Raw genomic sequence first — 18,806 nt, forward strand, 5'->3', positions numbered from 1 at the left:
GCAGGTAAATCCCAAGAGAAGTCTGCAATAGTTAAATTAATTTGCTGTCTTCCATTAATTAGACCAGCTCACTAGGGACAGCAGTGACACAGGGACGAAATGTGACCAGCACTGGACATCTCATCACAAAACGTAACACACTTAAAACCTAACATGCACATTTACTCAGTAGATAGTCGATATGGTACATAAACACCAACCTACAGCAGCAAGAGAGATTCCAGTTTGTAGAGAGCAATGAAGGAAACTTGAGATTTTAGTCAGACTTTGCCATTTGTTACATACACCAAGTTGCCCCCTTTTAAAACTAATGTAGTTGAGCACAACAGCTCTGCAGTAAATCCCACTTTCATAATCATCATGAGGCTGTAATGCTCAGTTTTTGTTGACAAGGGGTTGATTCAATTTTTAATTTTTACCATAGATTGAGACTTAATACCTCTCGTTTACTTCGTTCGTTGTTTGCCCTTATTCCAAAAAAGACAATATTCCTACCAAGTTGTTTACATGTCTGACGAAAATTTATATTCTACCAATTTTCTCATTAACACGCATCCATACAACCTCCGGTTAACAGGCCATAACATGTCTTTATCACATCAAATGTAGAAAATGGGACAGCTGGAGCTACTTGTCATTTTGCATCCTTGTTTAGAAATATTTTTCCTAAAGTTTCCTACTGGTGGAAGGACTTGTGTGAACAAAGCCACCTTCTTTTATTCCTTTACTGATCTTTCTTAAAAAGGTCTTTGATGCAATGTTTCTGTCTATCCAAAAAACTGCAAAACTCAGTTTGCTAGGCTGGGCATGCATCTCTACCCGAGCTTTACAAACTGAGTGTTGCACAAAGTTGACTGTAAACAGCATGTGGCAAACTACATTAAAAGCCCCAGGGTGATGCATATTTCAAATGGACTGTATATACAGGTATGCCCTAAGAAGGCTATTAAAAATGAATATTACCAGCATGTGTCGATTAAAAAATGCTAAATTTAGAAAAAGCCTAACTCAGAATATCAAAACAGAATAGGCTGTTAAATAATGCACTTAAAATTAAAAATAATGCTATATTCTGAATAACATTGAAATTGGTGTGTAAATGTAGTCAGTGAAAACTTAACACTTTAAACAAGTAAACAATATAACCTTGATGAAGGCAGGATTTGGAAACTATATGCTAAGGTTTAATGTTTCCCTGTCATTATAAGCACACTTTGTACAACTAATACCCAATAAGAGTGTACAAAAGGACGTAATAGGATGATTATTATTGATGGGAATGTAGTCAGCATTATGATTATGATATCATTATGATAACCAAACACAATTTCTTTTCTGAAAAATACATCAGTAACTTTCTCCTAAACATTTCTTCCAGTGCAGATTAATAAATTGATATGGACTAACAATTCAATTGCACACTAAAGGCTTAGATTATCAGTGACTTGAGAATAAGAAGCTAACTTCAAAATTGTGTCAGTGATAAGCACACAATCTACAATCAAGTCTCAATCAACTTTTATCAGCTTTGTAGACCTAACAGTACACACCCCACCATACTGTCCTACGATGTCTACACTCCCTCTACTGGGCTGTTACAACAATGCATGACTGTTGCACTGATTTTAGCTCCTCTAAGATCCAGCTAAAGGAAAAAGTCTGGAAAAAATTCAATATCTGATTAAATATTCAAAGAACATTTTAGACACAAAACTTGTTTTTTCTTCAAAAACAACAATTTATTTATCAATTAACACATTGTAAAAGCATATTTTTCTAAAAAACAAACAAACTCTACAATTCAAACCTTGTCCCTTGCTAACCTCAGTTCAGTGCAGATAAAAATATATATAATATTTAAGAATTTACCACTATAAATTTAGGTTTTACAATACTTCTTTTTAAAACATGACTTTTTCTAGGTACACATTAAATGAAATGACCATGGTGTTGCTCTGAGAAAACTAAAGCAAGTGATTAAAACAACAAATGTCTAATGCAGTTAACAAAATGGTAAAATAAAGCATATATGGAGTATCACAAATAGGTTGATCAAGCACAACTGCTGTGTGTCAGGGGGCAGTGAGTGGGGTGGGGAATTCTGAACAACTCTGGGTCCCTGTCCGAGGGTTCGAAGATGGGGACAGGGTTTTCTCTTAATGGAGTGTCCACACTTAGTCCCAAACATGACGAAGAAGAGCTGATGTGGGAGGAAAAGAGATGAAAGGGTCAATTCAGCACTGAGCATTGAAAAGTATTCTTTAGACATGCAAACTACTCTGTCTTCAACTTCAGACAACTTTATTTATCCCCACAGGGTGATTCAGTTTCACAATCTACCCAGACCAGACACAAACTGTCAGACAACAACACACAACACTCAGCAGTAGTAGTGGTACATCAGAGAGATCAGTATATGGGCCAGATACACACCGGCACCTTGTATGGTCCCGAGCATACTGACCCACACGAGAACCAGGCAGAATAAATTACATTTTTAAAACAACAACAAGGTGTTCTGATGCATTGCACATCACTCAAATACATTCATAGAATGTATGTACGGGCTTAGCAGCCATGTGAAGAAAGAGGCAGCGTTATTTAAAAAGACTACTGTCAACATTTAGCCGCATGATCGCAGAAGGAATAAAGGACAGCAATTTGTTTTTGTAAGGGGTGCTTTGTAGCGCCAGCCTGAGGGCATTAAAATGAATTCACTTGATCAGGTTGTCTGAGCTGGTACCTTTCACAGTCAGATTCACAGGAGGCCTTTTCCTCCAAACTGCTGATGTAACCAATGCCGGAGCGCTGTATGGCCTCAGCCACTGTGTACCTGGTTTTACCATGGGCACACCTTTCCATCTTTGTGATGCTGAGATCTGACTGGAGGAACAGATGGAGTCGACTGTCTGATAACAGTAACGGTGTCTGAAGAACACTGGAGAGAAAAATATATTAATAGTACAATGCTTTCGGCCAATATAGGTCAGATTTTCTTTGCCTTTTGTGCAATTTTATGAATAACATTTTAAATAAAAGATATACAGACATTTGTAGGACAAGTCAGGGACCAGCAGCACTGTAATTTTTAATTTAAAAAAAAGTGTAATGTAAATGTGAAAACGGTCAAAATGACCATCATGGCCATTCTAGTGTTAACGCGTATCATCTAGGAAGAAAGATGCAAAGCAACTAAAACTACAATAGGAAAAAGCGACCCAAGAAATCACCCTCCAAAAAACCCACAAAACTAAATCAAAACACACAAAATACAAGTATAAAAGAGACAGAACAAAGACACAAAATGACTACAAAACAGATACAAAGGAACTACAAAGAGACAAAATAATTACAAAGGGGGACAAGCAAGGACAGAAAATGACTACAAAGGGACAAAAAAACAACCCAAAAAATACTTTAAAAAAAAAAAAACTACCTCAAGGAGATACAAAATAACCACAAAAAAAGGACAAAAAAACAAAAAAAATAACCAGGAAGAGACAAAAAAGAAAACAACAACACAAAATTACCTTAAAAGAGGACAACAAAACTAGAAAAAACATAAAATGACTACAACAAATGAAAAAAAAAGCAAAATCACCACAAAGTCCTTGTGTTTCCATTCCTATGTAGGCTGCGCCCAGGGCCTTATTATCTCATAATGAAAACAGACATTTAAAAATAGGTAATAGTGTGGATCCAGGTCACCATTAATCCTAACAGTGTTCTTGCTTTTAGCAGATTGATTTTTAACAGCTTTTAGGGCAGTAAAACGATGCCACTAGGTGGCAATGGCATAATTAGACTGCTGTCATTGCTTTAGCTGCACAGCAACTCACCTTTCTAAAAACTGCTGGAAGCCCTTCATCCTCTGCGAGACCTGCTCTGTGTTCTTTAGACTGAAGAAGGGGTTCCAGGGCGGCAACTTAGGTAACTCCCTGAGCACAAAACAGATGCAGGTATTTTATGCTCTATTAAAGTCAGATACAATGAAAATGTGATCTATTAGAAGTGAGCAAACACATGCCATTAGTTATCAACATACATGATCAGAGCATTCTGTCCCAGACAATGACGCAGCCAAACAAACTCCCTGTAACGCCGCCTCACACAGGAAGTCTTCTTTCTAAAGCACATGCTGTTGGTCTGCAAAGAGACGGCAATTTAAAACACTTCTCACACAAGTTTCAAGTCATGATAGAAAATGTGTGTGAGACTTACATGTAAACAGATCTCGTAGTCGATGTGTGTGTGCCAGAGGTCATCTTTAATAATTCTTGGATCCCGAACACATATGCTGACAAACTCCTTGAAAATTCAAAACCACAGTTTCATTACATAACAAGGGTTTGTTTAGATGCATGTGCTTCAAATTAAAACACAACCAGATGTGGTCCAGCACAACTATTTTCCACTGGCCTTCAATTTTTAGACGTTATCACAATGTCACATCAGCTGTGACTATGCAAATTAAAACAGGAAAAAGCGAATGTGAGGAGAAGGTCTGACAACTTACAGTTTTGGAGAGATTGTCCAAGATACTGTCCATCCTAGGTACAAAACCTGCCAGAGAGAGAAACAAACTCAGTGATCTGTTCTAGCATATTTTAGCAGAAACATACCATTGCCCTTTACACCGTACGATAACCATCTCAAAAAAAAGTGAGATTCTCTGTCCAGTTGCTTTTTTTCTCAATATCATAGAGAAGCCAATGTACACAGTATGATAATCAACTTTCATACCACAGTAAACCTTTACACTGGTATCTCTACAACCCTCCGCCCCTTGACATAACCACAATGTAATTTCAAAAATTAAAAAGACCATTTCTGTTCATTTATTATGTTACATTATCATGAAGAAAGCAGAAACAGCTGTAAACACAGATGAGCTTGGCAGCCAAAGTCCATTGTTTTAAATGCTAGATCTGATTTGCAAAGCACTGGCCTGGCTGGCGATTAATACTTTAATGACTCAGAAGTGCAAACATTTGGAACTAATGTAGTACAAAGGGGAACAAAGGTTAAGGCAGGAGGATTTAGCTTAAGAGCGGGAATTCTTAAATGTAATATGAACTCACACACACACACATACACAAAACAGTTGGAAACTACAAGAAAGCCTTTCGTGGCACACCACAGGCAAAAACACAGGCCAACCAGCTCTTTGTCTAGTCACTAAACAACCATTATCATTAAAGTCTGCAACTATGATGCAACATTTCAATCAAAGAAAAAACGCCAAAATTAAAATTTCCCCTTGGATAAGTGACTGCATGATGTTCAAATCGTGCAACTTTTTTTTTTTTTTTTTTTTTTAAATATTCCCCAACAGCAGTCCCTCACATAACACGCATATCTAACAGCTCAGGATATGTACCGGATCATCTGCACCTTGACACCTTAAGGCATATGCCATGCACATGCAACGAGTCCAAGCAGAGTAAATAAATGAGTAAAAGCAATGTTTGACAACAAAGTCCTGCTGCAACTGCAAAGAGTGACTCTGAACCACACCTCGCAATCATACGCCATCATAAACTGGTCTGATTGGATACACCCAGTAAAAAGATGTCCTACAGACTGCTGTAACAGTGCTTTACAAGGGCGTAGGTTTTATTGAAACATTCGGGAGTTGAACACATGAAACTGGAGATCTGGGGGTCCTCAACAATAAAATTTTGAGCAGCAAACACTTAATTTTCTACATTCTGGTGAATTTTAATGTACCTATGTGCGTCTTTTCCGCATCATAAATCACTGCTAAAATAAATGAATTCCACACAATCTCCTTAGGCCATATGGGTCAATGCGGGTTCCAGCCATTATGGGTTACAAAATATGATCACATTACTTGAGGCTGCAATTATACCCTACGTTATTCAGTGCACTAAACAGGACCAACAAGTTAAAGCTGAAAAAACTGTCATCATTCTTGCCCTGAACTGGGATTAAATAGAGGGAGTGAAACAATGCTTTTAAGGAGGACACCACCTAAATTAAGATTTACAGTGTGTCATCTCAATGGCCTGGGGAAGCTCATATGAGTTTCTCTCTCTCAAAGTCAGAAACCAAAGAAGTAAGTCTCAAACTTGTCATGTCAACAAGTATCAAGCATAAAGTCTGGAGCTGCTCTACAGAAAATAAATGGGAGCCTGATTTTGTGGAACCACAAAATATTTGTTCTGTTATAGACCTTATAGCCTGTGACATCACCGATGAGTTTTAGCACTCAGGTATTTGGATTTGAGAGTTATTTGTGTTTACCATTTTTTTGGACCGCCTTAGACCATAGGAACAACCTTTTAATTTTAAAATTGGGCACAGTTCTACATTAACGTTGACAGAACCCTGGGAGGCTATGGTCTAATACCCTGATGAGTTTATTTTTAAGATACAGTATTACAAATAAATAAAGATAAATAAGGGTCTTTATATAAACAGGTGTGTAAAAAGTAGTAGTATTACAATCTGAATCATACACACATACTGTATATATATACACACACTACTCCTTTTCGCATCATGTAAATTTCAGGCAGTTTCTGGAATTTTTAATATTTTTTTTTCTTTATTTTAATGTTTTTAACTACTGTTTTTGTTGTATTTGACATATTTAAAATAAAGACATAAATCAAATACACCAAATAGCCAATGAATGGTTATAGATCCATGCCATTTTAAGAAGAAAGCATAATTACCCAACTAATTAGAAGTCATATCAAGAAGGCATATTAAAAATCATTCCACAACCAGAAACCATGGATTACCAGAATCACCTGGGAGCATGGACAATAATAACAGCAGACTAGAAACCAAATAAAGAACTAAAATTGTAAAGCACAAGTTGAAGGAGCTGATGGGATGTCATTTCACTGGAGTTGCACTTTGCATGACTCATGTGACAATTAAACGATTGATTGACAATATATTACGGTAATTTAGTTGCTACTGCCTCTGGGAGAAAAACAAGCTACGCTGCGTGCAACAAAACGGGAGAACATTCTGACTTCATTTTAACTCTGATTTGTTCTTACCGTTTTCTTCCTCAGTTACCGAGCAGTAATCCGGTGTTTGTGAACAAACAGCAGCAGCTCAGTGCAGAGGCTCGAGGCTCAGAAATGCCTGGACTCAACTAATACTGACTGCTAACTGTTAACTACTCACTGTGACTGCTACCTCCACGTTTGTTTGTGCCTTTTCGCTCCCTTACAGGCCAAATCTTTATAAAACAAAAAAACAAAACAAAACAAAAAAAACCCCCCACAAAATAAAACGCGATATAAATAAATTTTAATTGTTTCACAAATATCTTCCTTTGGAGACAAAGCTGCTTCCTCAATGCGCACCTGTCACTAATTCTTTCACCGGGTGGGATCAGTTTAAATGGTTTTCACTGGTGGGAGGAGGCGACCTAATGGTTAATAGGGGAAAGTCACAGGATGGGTGAACGATGGTCTCAGATAATACCTGGACTGGAGTTAAGATTTTACATCATGTAATTATATAACATAATATAATATATAATATATAATATTATATCAATACTATTGATATAATTACAAAAATATCGTACTTTCTAAACTTTTTGATATAGCAACAAGCAACTAACAATTAGTTTATTTATTTATTCAATTATATATTGTATTATAGGTGTTCTGTACATAATTAAAAGACAGCATTATTTCAAGTAAAAATGTAGTTTTCTGGACATTTCTCCTATATTTTGGGCTATTTTTTAAAATAATCTTCTTTATTAAAACAATTTTTTTAGTAAAATTTCTTTCAATTTTTGGGACATTTTTTGCCATGTTGGTGCTTTCCTTTTCCCTCCATGTTTTCAAATGAAATGAAACACATTTGCTCCATTTTCAAAGGGTGACTGTGATGCTATCTTGCAAACGGCAGACCCATTTCCCAAAACTATCAGGACTATTCACCTGTGTTCATGCATGTTTCAATATTCAGAACTCTTTCTGCAAAACCTTACAAAGACGTGGCTAGACAAATAATTTTTTCCACTGTGTCTTCATTCACAAATACATGCTATAATATAATTAACCCAAGTTATCACAACCCTAAACAAATACTACATCTCTCTACAATAAGCCTCAAAACTGTTCACAAACCAATCAGAATGGCACAGGTCAGTGAACAGGAGCACTGGATCCTTACAACGTCACGTCAGGTCAAGTCAGTTTTATTTATATCATAAATCATAATTTGCCTCAGGGGGCATATGTATAGCACATGGCACCCTCTGTCCTTAGACTCCCCAAAAAATCTTCAAGGGCCAAAAAACAAAGATAGAGCAACTGAGGAGGGATCATCCCTCTCCCAGGACGGACAGACATGCAGTAAATGTCCGGTCAACAGAAAGACGATTCATATGACAAAATGTTACATAGATAGTGAACGTATATGCCACGCCGAATTTGCAATACCCAGGATTTTGCAGTTTAAACCTTTACATGGGTCAATATTTTTCTATCAATCACTTTTACTTTTTCACCAATAATATTACTCTCCCAACACACACACAGAATACACCACAACAGAAAGAACATTATCACAAATTGTGCAATTATTGGCTAGAATTACTGTTTAATTTAAGAATAAAATCAAAATGTTCTTACCAGAGTCCTCAGAAATATATTCCAGTCTTCAGTCCACTCCAGGAGTGGAGGTAGACACAACTAGTGTGTTTCAGACAGAGGTGGGAGACTATGGTCTGCTCATTCACATATAAAGCTCCCCTTATCTTGAAGTTCAGTAAGCAAATAAAACACATTTTAGTGGCTGCTGTTCACTTTCAATGTATTGATCCATTACAACAGGACAGTTTACTCTAGAAATCTCTAATCTAATTATCTGGTTGTGGCTAATTTGTGCAATTTCAAAAATTCTGCAGAAAAAATGGTGACTCAGGATACAGCTCCATGACCTGGACTATAGACAACCATCATGTGCTGTATACACAGACACACAGATAATATCCGGGCAATACTGGCCGGGCTGTGCACACAAAGTCTTTCCATTCACTCCTGTTGAGATTAGTATGGGCTGCTGTGTATTGTATGATATTATCAGATCAATGAGACTGTGCTGCACTGATTGAAGTTTGATTTAATCAAAGTATTCCAGATTTAAGATAAGCCATGTCCCATTTGTTTAACTTTCTATCATTTTCTTTTAGCATGAATGTTAACACAGACATTTTCATTCTTCCCTTTTGGTTTTAATCTTTTCATTAAAAGAGGAAACATGTGTTTGTGCTTAGGAACTGTTCTGTATTTATGAGAAAGGAAGGGAAGGTGCAAATCGGGAAAGGCACTTCAAATATTTTTTTAAGCACTCAGGTAAAAATGCTGTCAGTAACCACATAATATAAAGAGCACGAGTGTGCTCAAAGGGCTGGTTGGTGGGGAGGTGGATGGGTCCCACAAACAACAACGGAAGGTCCTGACAGAGCGGCAAAATCTGACGAGTCCGGAGTGGGAGCGTGTTGGGGAGGGAAATTCAACTTTAAATCGTGGTAGTTTGTATTTGTTTTTAAGACCCTCAAAACCCCAAAACCGCAAGTGGGTTTGAAATGTGTGTTTTCTTTATAATTTTCCAAACTCACACCATCATCATGCATTTTCACTCAGTCACAAAGAGACTCAAGAAGAATATCTGTAGTTCTGTGTTAGGTTGTGATGTGAAAAAATAAAATAAAATAAAATAAAATAAAATGTAAGCCATTCCCCAGCCATCCCCTGAATCAATTTAGTACAGTCATCATAGATCTGATTTGGGGATTCATAGTTGTTTCATATTAGAATTAAATTAAGTATGCAGGAAGTATTCAATATCTTCTTGATTAACATTTTTGGCACTGAATATAACAGAATAACAAGTTGATTTGGAATCATTTTTGGTAGCCTACTATTTGTCACTTTAGCTCTTTAGGGATGAGGGATTTTTTGACATAAACCCCAAACTCTTGGGTGTTGCCTTAGAGACTTCATCTACATAAATGCACTAAGGTCCAAAGTCCATCTCCCATGCCCTAATGCCAATCATGAGACTTCTGTCCACACTGCTGCAGAGGCAGCCTTGCCATCTGGCGATGCTGCTCGAGAGACACATCACTGCTGATTTCAGCTTTTTGTCAGAGGTAGTGCTGACTGAGCTTTAGTGGTATTAGAAGGTGTCGCCACAGATTTGCAGGGCGGGAAATGATTTACTCAGGTAAAAGCAGTAATGCCACAATGGATATGTCATCACAAAATAAAAGTTTAAAACATTACAACTTAAAACTAAAAAATAAAGAGGGACTGGTTGTTAAGGACTAAATTAAATGTAGTTGAATAAAAGTATAAACTTTTCAAAGTCAAAACACTGATGGGCTGTTGGTTCGTTTCTGTTGGACAATCTGCATATATGAAAAGTCCATTTTAATGTTATCAGTCGATTAAATGGCCGTTATTAATGGTTATCAGCCTCATTGATATGAGCTATAAGGGTCCTGTTACAACAGCTAGTAGGTTCCAAATGTCATTAGCCCATTAAAAGCATGTGTTTATTGTATTGTGAGGACAGCTCAGGTGATGTAACATGAGTATAAAGTGTGAGAAACTCGTGTAGGGGTGATGGACGGGTCAAACAAACAGGACTTTCACCCAGGAGACCATTTCATGTGTCAGAGGTCACCATTAAGTTATTTCAACCCTTTGAAACCTGGATCGACATCACTTTTCCTGTGCTGCATTCAGGCGCTTATCACAAGTATTTAAACCTTTGAACCTTCAGCAAATTAGTGTGATTCCTTTTAAAAACATGGGAAAAAAGGTAACGAGTAACTTGGTAAGAAATGTCCTTCAAATATCAAGAAATTAATAAATTTAGAAAATCATTTTTTTAAAGTAAATAAAAATGTCTTGAGAACTATATTTATAATTATCATATTCTTAAGCAACTTTTTCAGGTCATTGCCTTGATTTTTGTTTTTTAATTTTCGGGTCATTTTCTCGTACGTTTTACTGATTTCTTGCTTATTTAATAGTAATTTTCTCTGAAGTTGCTCATTGTCTACTTCCCATGTTTTCGTAAGAAATAAAGCCAATTTCCCCAGGTTTCAAAGGGTTAACTGCAGTATGACAATAATGTGTGGTGACATATGACAGAAGCCAAACTGAAGAACTGCTTCCCATGCCAGCAGGCATTTCATGAGCAGCATTCTCAGCCTACTTGGGGGCCAGATTGGAAAATGTGAAAATCCTTTGGGGCTGGCTGCTTCTCGCATCAAATTGGTTATTAAAATAAAAAAGAAATTAAAAATCACAAACAAGACAAATGCAACTATCATCTTTCTGTTAGAATGTAGTGAAAATAAACTTTCCATTCCTCCTGAAAGCGACAGCCCTCACTGTCTACGTCTTTGTTGTGGCCATGTCTCTTAGCAGGAAATGTCTGCTGTTAAGCAGCTGTTTGTTTGTTTGTTTACCATCTGTTTAAGGAAAACACAGTTGCTGCATAGTTCTGACTTGGTGCATGTCTATAACTGTGTGTGCGGCCATCATGAGGTGAAGGGAAAAAATGCAAAGTGAACTCAGTTGATTAACCATTATTGTGTGGAGGACCACAAATAGTCTATTAGGAGAGTCAAGCCGAGGGCCATTTAAAATTGGTCTGTGGGCAATGTTTGCCCCCCCGCCCTGTGTCGCAGGACCCTGTTAATTCATATCTATAATGCTGAAAACCCCTAATGACACACATTTAATCAAGTGATAATCGAAATGGGGCATAGTCCTGTCACTCTGGTAGACAAGAGGAGTTTAAGACAGACATATCCAAGGACAAATGTCTACATGTAGATTATGCATTGTTCCAGTACTAATAATAAGCTTACAGTGTTCACACTGTGGGCCTTTGAGTTCCCACTACAGTGGAAGTCATGACTCAGCTCTTTGAGAGCAGTATTATGTAAGATCTTAGACCCTTTGACCTGCTATGCGAAGGAAATGACAAGAAAGGGAAAACACTCAAATTCATATACAAGATTAGAGGTCACGTTCTCATAAAAACTCCCCATGGGTCAGCTGAAAAAATGCTGTCATGACTGTGGTAAAAAAAAAAAGAAGTTTTTTTTAGTTTTGTCATTACTTTAACCTTTAAAACCTGACTAAATTGGCTTGATTTCTTTAAAAACATGGAAGAAGGGCACAAGTACCTTAAGAAAATTGACAAGAAATTAGTAAAAAGCTACAAGTAAAATTGCCTGGAAGTAAGCAGGAAAAACAGAAGTAAAAAACACAAACAAGAAAATGTATTTGAGAAAGTGCTAAAAATATATAGATTTTTTCTGCAACAAAATTTCAAATATATAATTATAGGAGTTATTTGTGTAGTTTTCTGGCCATTTTTGCCTGTATTTTGGATACTATCTAATAATCTCCCCCAGCTTGTTGTAATGTCATTTCTTTGTCACCTTTTACTAATTTTTTTCACCAACTTATGGGCAATATCCTACCAAGTTACTACTTGAGTTTCTCCCCATGTCTTCAAAAGAAACCAAAATCAGTTTTCTCAGGTTTCAGAGGTTTAAATGGTTTTAAATTTGGATTTAAACGTGTGAACATGTACATGCACCATCATTCAGTGCAAGATTGAACCCAAATTGCTGCGCTGAGACAAAATTAACAGTTAACCTCAAAAACTTAAACTAAAACATAAACCTAGCTCTGGGCTTCTGACACTACTATTAAAATGTAAGCTCTAGTTTGTCAAAATTTCCATTTTTTAACAAATTATTTTTAGCAAAACAAAATCAAGTTGTAAATTTCCAGTTGAACATGTACAGTTAAGTTTGTATATATATTTTACTTTGCTGGTTAATATGTATTTCATTACAACCATAAAGTCTAAGCACCGGAATCTGGTCACATAAAACCTTTATTAGAACAACAAATGATATTTACAGACAGAGTATACAAAATGCACTTTTAGAACAAAACATTAGCACTAGGATGGAAAAATCAAAAACCAGCATCTAATATGAGATTTAGATGGTGATACAAGAGGTGCTTGACACCGTAACAGACCATTAAGAATTTAAAACGTTTAACCAGGTATGAATATGGGCGGTGGCGGACTCAATCAAAGAATATGCTTTCTGAACTGCCATCATAGCAATTATTTAATGATACCGGAAGACATCTATCATTTTACATCACAACACCACCACCGGCTCTCTTACAATCAGTTCAGTTACTATGTACGACAACATAGCTCTCCTCGACAGCCATTGATTTGCGAGGGCTGAAACATTGTCAAAAAAATAACTACGATAGCTAAAACTGTAAAGGCAAGCCAGAGGAGAAAATTCAGTCCTGAGGAAAAAGGTGTAAGTGGAGCAAGGGACTGCAGGGACCAGAGGACAGGACTACTGAGCCTCATCCTCTGGACAGGAATGCCATGTCAGCCTCTCCTCATAGAAGGAAATGACCACCTGAGGGCAGCGAGTGTTGGCCTCACGGGCTGGGACTAAATCTGCTTCATCTGAGTCTTTCCTACAGAAAAAAAGAAAAGAGGGAGATAGACAATTCAGGACCTGTGGACAGATCTTTTTTTCCACCTCAGGTTAGAAGTTATTTTAACTGGAGGCTGAATGTTAAGTCTTACTTGTCTCTGAGGGACACAACACAGCCAGACTATCATCACATGTAACTATAGGTTTAATGATGGGAAATTTTAATTTCATTTTATTTAAGAGGTACTGCACATTGTTTTATAGGGCTGTACCCAATTCAGAATCATGCCAGTCTAATCAAATTTGGCTGTTCAATATGAATATTCGACAATTAATTTTGTTTCCCATATAAAGTTTAAAACTTTGAATGGGACCGTCAGTGTGACAGCGGCATCCACGTCATATGTGTTTTGCAGACACTAGATATCAACATAAACCAGACACCGAAGCTTATTAACTTGCTGTGAGCTGTAAATTCATGAATGTCAAGAGCACTCACTCCACAGCAAATTCTGGGGACCAAAATATCCTTAGAAGAACATTACAACGGGAAACAACGGCTGCTGGACTTCAGTCGGCTGAGGGTCTCCGACTGATGATTCCAGCCTCAGACCTTCAAGGGGCAGCACTGTTTTAAGCTGTAAACTAAATTAAATGACTGTACAGCAAAGAACACGCAAAAGCTGGCGTTAATATTGACTATAATCCCATTTACACTGCCTGTTACAAGCGGAAATGTCACACTATTATTTCATCATGCCGTTATTTATAAAAAAGTTCCATCACAGAATAGGAAGAAATAGCTGTTTCGCCTGTTAGACGGCAGTGGCTTTATAGCAACAGCGCCAAAAAAAACATCTGTGTTAAAGGGACAGCTAGAAGTATATGACCATGGACGGGACCCGCCCCTATTTAACAAGCAGTTAGTAGCATTTAGCAGGTAACTCAAAAGTACAAGAACAGAGGAGACAAGGAGGTCCAGGAGCTCCTTAGCCTCCGAGCAGAGGAGGAGCTCAGCAGCTACATAACAGAAAAGGTGAAGGACTGTCACTGCGCAGACAGCCCTGCCGATGTGTTTGTTCTACGTCACACTAGAGGCTGATGATGTTGTGTTACACATCCCGCCGCTCTGGCTTTCGGGACGCTGGAGTGCTCTATAAAAATCACACACTGTGGTGGTGTACTGAAGGGACTCTGTAACGGCTATTGTGGCACATTCTCTGTGTAAAAAGGGCTGGAGTTGGTTGGGATTTATCTGTCACGAAACGCCCTCTAATCAACTCCTGCCTCGCACATCCTCCCCCCCTGAACTCTCAGCCTTTTTAGCATTTTTAAAATCATGCAGTGGGTGGAGTCTGGCTCAGCCTCAGAGGTGAAGTTACACTCTTAGGCTTGATTGCACCAACAACGATTAACTTATAAACCTGATTAAATCATTATTATTAAGTTTTGTTGCTCCAAACTTTAACACTGGCTTAAAATGAAGAAAGATTCGATTTAAACCTCTCTTTTAATAACAGTTTAGTTTTTACTCCAAACCTAGGATAAATTTAATTCTGTTGCACCAAAACTTTAAACTCCAACTTAAATTTAAAGCTACAGTGGAGGATGTTTAACTTTCACAATGGCTTTATTCATTTATTATTTTGATTTTGATAAAACACTTGTCCCTATTGATTAATCTCAGTTAAAATTCTGTTTAAATAAATAAACTTGGCTTTACTAAACTGAGATTGATTTGGATTTACTCATTTTGAACCTAGTTTTACTAAACTCTGATAAGAGCCAATCTAAGAATAAATTATTCCTTGTTGGTGCAGCCAAGTCTTGATGTTTCAAGTGCAAAGAGGACAACAGTTTGAGCTGTGTGCATATAATGAGGACTTTTTCTTTCTACACTCACCATTTCATCAAGAACATCAACTCCCCGCTACTGTCTGTTGCGCCAATGATCCGTTCTGGGTCGAGGTTCCTAGCAAAGCCACGTGGTTTCTCTGGCTGTAAAAGCAGTGACAAAAATGACGTTAATACTTTTTGAGTGGTCTAAACGGGGTAGTTTAAATCTTATTTACATTTTTCTGAATGTTTAGAAATGTTCCTCATGTTAAGATAACTAGGGCTGAAACGATTACTCGAGTAAATTCAATAACACGATTAATAAAAATCACAGAGGGAAAATAATTCGCCAGCGCTGTGTTTTAACACCGATGGTTATTTCTGTTCTATTCATGCTCCAGCATCTTAACCGAAAGCAGAGCAAACCCGACATAAGGTTAAGTTAGCGTCAACAATAACCCTTTATTTGCCCCTCAGCAGGAAATATTTAAGGATTATAAGGATTCCCACTGTTAAGTTCTATTGGTGTCTCAAGTGAAATGTGGGTTGGAGAAGCACGTGAGGTTTAAACTCACCACATCTTTCTTTTTTGCTTCTGTCTCTGTCTCATCTGTCGATGACTTCCTCTTAACAGCAGCCGGCTTCTCCGTAACGTTTTTCTGTGCTTCCAAAAACGCTGAAATCAGCTCTGGGCAATCCAGGTTCTCCTCTGGCTCCCAGGTATTATCAGCTCTAAATGAGCAGGAAGAGGGTTAGCATTTGCATCCCTTAAAAGAGATTTCCATACAGATGCAAACAACACAGATAACTGACTTCTATGCAGAACAGCAGCAGTTCATTCATGCAACCAAAATAACTGTGGACAAAAGCATAGCACAACCCCATACCAGGGAAGCACTTCCAGCTCAGCAGGGGGGGAGGTGTCCCAGGCAACTCACTCTGTAAATCCTTTCCACTTCAGGAAGAATTCTACTTTCCCATTGACAATACGTTGGTCGAGTACTTTTTCCACAACAAATTCCTCAGGCTCCTCCTGGGCTTCTGTTGTATCCTTCTTACCCTTAGTATTCTGCTTCTTGCCCATGTTGTTCACTAAAAACAAACAAAAAAAAAAGAGTGTGAGAGCCTCAACTGTTTTGATTATTGCTATACCATCCCAGTAATTCATGATGTACATACAGCTATTGCTCTTATCCATATTACAGGGTTCCTACAGCTAAAGGCAAGTTAGATTTAAGACTTTTTTAATGCCACTCTGAATTTAATTTAAGACCAAAAAAAAAAATAAACAAGAACTGACAGCAATTACTTGAGATTTGGGATAGTTCTGCCCCAGTGTTTAACATTAAAATGTGACCTTTTTGTCTCGTAAGGGAGGCAAGGTTAGAACAGTTTGGTTTTTCTCACTCTGACTCAGTTCCCACTGTGCACTGCCTTCACTGGTTTACATTAAAGCAAAATTTTGGTTAAAAACAAATTTTCCTTGAATCTGTCCCATGTAGTCCAGAGTACAGCAACAGCTAGCTAACAGACACCAGATCCTCCTCTCTGAGCATCCAGGCCAGGAACACTATTTTGATGTGGTGTCATTAATGCAAGATGCATTCGTATTTTTAAAAAGGGATTTTACCAATTATTGAGCTTTTACAATACAAGAGCAGAATAAAAATAATTCTAATATCAAACTTCCAATGTCTTAGCATTTTTAAGACTTTTGTATGCTTGATTAAAGACATTTTAATGCAAATCAAGGCCTTATTTTTGGATTACTGAATTCAATGCCTTTTAAGCAACCAGACATCAAGTTGAAGGGAAAAAAGTGACACTAATGTGCCCCAAATCAGTCACAAATAAAGTACCACACTGGTTATAATGACTGATATTATTATAACATTAAACACCCACTACTGTATGAACATGGAAACGCACACACACATTAATAATCTCAGAAGGTGACGCTGCACTCCAAATAAACTGAACATGCCAAGAGTACATGTAAACAGAGAGGAAATGAAAACAAAAAAAACCCCATAAATAACACAAAACTAGAAAATCAAATTATGGCCTCATCAGTTGATGTCAAATTTATCAAACACACAAAAACACATTCATCTTCTTCACTATTTTTAAGGCCTCTTATTGTGGTGCCAATGCTGAACATCCAGTTGAAATATTCTCTTATACATACAGTTATAAAACAAGTGGCAAATAGTTTCTTCTTGTACTTCACTGAAATTGCAATAATACTCAATATCAAGCCTACATATCACCAATATCTTTTTTTTTTGCTGGATACAGTTGATGCAAGATTTAAAAGGAAACCTCTTTAACTTTTGTTACTATGTAAAGTCTGACTGGGGACAGAGTTACAGCTTGATTGCAGTTCCTAATACGTGTATCTTAAGATTTCTTCGTGGTAACATGAACTTCTCCGATGAATAGACCACTATAGATGTGTTCAGTGTAGTGCAGGTTAGCCTAGGTCCTCACTGTAGCTGATGATATTACAGGCCTGAGTGGTGAAGACAATTTTCTTGACTTTGCTCTTCCACCTGCGATGCAACATTGATAAGGAGTACAGAAACAATCGAAGTTAGTGATTTTACATCCGTATTTTCAGTAAACAAGGTACGCCGGCTCGCCAAGACACAGACGCACAAGGCCCGAGGATGCAACAACATCCTGGAAGATAGCTTCTACTTTTAGCTAGCGGTTAGCTAACATTAATGTAGCTCAGTCACAACATAGCTATAACGTTACAGTGACATACATGTGCGTAAACTGACAATGCATTCATGTAAGCAGGCTTACAAACAGCATAATTAGCTCACTCGTGTTGTTTGGGAAACGTCGTGGCTCACTTTCTGCGCTACCAAGTTTCAAAAGAAAGCTGCCGTTGGCTCGCCGACTTCAACCAATGCAATTTAGCATGAAGCAGCGTTTAAAATACACTATTTCTGCATACGCACCTTAAAAGACCAGGACTGCTTCAGTGATGGCCTCTTACCACGAGGTGAGTCTTCGCTTTGTCTCTCCTCCGCAGCTGCAGCTCTGCAAGGGTGGGCGCGAAAGCTAGTCGTGTGTCTGCTACGGAAGCCTGGAAGGAAAAACGCGTTTTGCGCTTACGCCTCTGCTCCTCGTGACCTGGCGCTCCCTCTCTCCGTTCTCCAAAGCTGGTGGTGTGCCGAAACTTTTATAGTTTCCTTGTGGTGTGTGTGCAACGGAGTTAATGTGTGCCACAAGTAAATATCTCAAGTCTTCGGACCACACATTTTTAAGTTTATATCCGTGCAAAGTGGTTAAACCCTGTGAAGCCCGGACTATGAAATAATAAACTGACTTTTTTATTGTGTTTTTTGGGACCTTTTTGACCAAATGTATGTATGTGTGTGTGTATATATATAAATATATATATATATATATATAACTTGCTTAAATGGAAATCGTTTTGCATCAC

At 37.7% G+C, this 18,806-nt stretch overlaps 2 protein-coding genes across 4 annotated transcripts; both read right to left on the reverse strand.

The window, feature by feature from the left end:
- Positions 1-1,793: 1,793 nt before the first annotated feature.
- Positions 1,794-7,371, reverse strand: snx10a (sorting nexin 10a). The gene is made up of 7 exons (XM_042506867.1): positions 7,038-7,371; positions 4,517-4,563; positions 4,222-4,308; positions 4,046-4,146; positions 3,840-3,938; positions 2,744-2,938; positions 1,794-2,200 (listed from the first exon to the last, which is right to left on the reverse strand). The coding sequence occupies exons 2-7, from the start codon at positions 4,547-4,549 to the stop codon at positions 2,053-2,055; spliced, it is 663 nt and encodes a 220-aa protein (XP_042362801.1). The 5' UTR covers positions 4,550-4,563; positions 7,038-7,371; the 3' UTR covers positions 1,794-2,052.
- Positions 7,372-12,918: 5,547 nt separating this feature from the next.
- Positions 12,919-18,516, reverse strand: cbx3a (chromobox homolog 3a (HP1 gamma homolog, Drosophila)). 3 transcript variants are annotated; one of them, XM_042506258.1, is made up of 6 exons: positions 18,319-18,516; positions 17,840-17,901; positions 16,288-16,441; positions 15,925-16,081; positions 15,417-15,511; positions 12,919-13,553 (listed from the first exon to the last, which is right to left on the reverse strand). In XM_042506258.1, coding segments are annotated over exons 2-6 (534 nt in total). In that variant the 5' UTR covers positions 17,841-17,901; positions 18,319-18,516; the 3' UTR covers positions 12,919-13,426. The 3 variants fall into 3 exon arrangements, with proteins under 3 accessions (XP_042362192.1, XP_042362194.1, XP_042362193.1); XM_042506260.1 differs by lacking the exon at positions 17,840-17,901 and having other exon boundaries at positions 18,357-18,516; XM_042506259.1 differs by lacking the exon at positions 17,840-17,901.
- Positions 18,517-18,806: the final 290 nt, after the last annotated feature.

Source organism: Plectropomus leopardus, chromosome 18, assembly GCF_008729295.1.
Source record: "Plectropomus leopardus isolate mb chromosome 18, YSFRI_Pleo_2.0, whole genome shotgun sequence".
Taxonomy (NCBI): Eukaryota; Metazoa; Chordata; class Actinopteri; order Perciformes; family Serranidae; genus Plectropomus; species Plectropomus leopardus.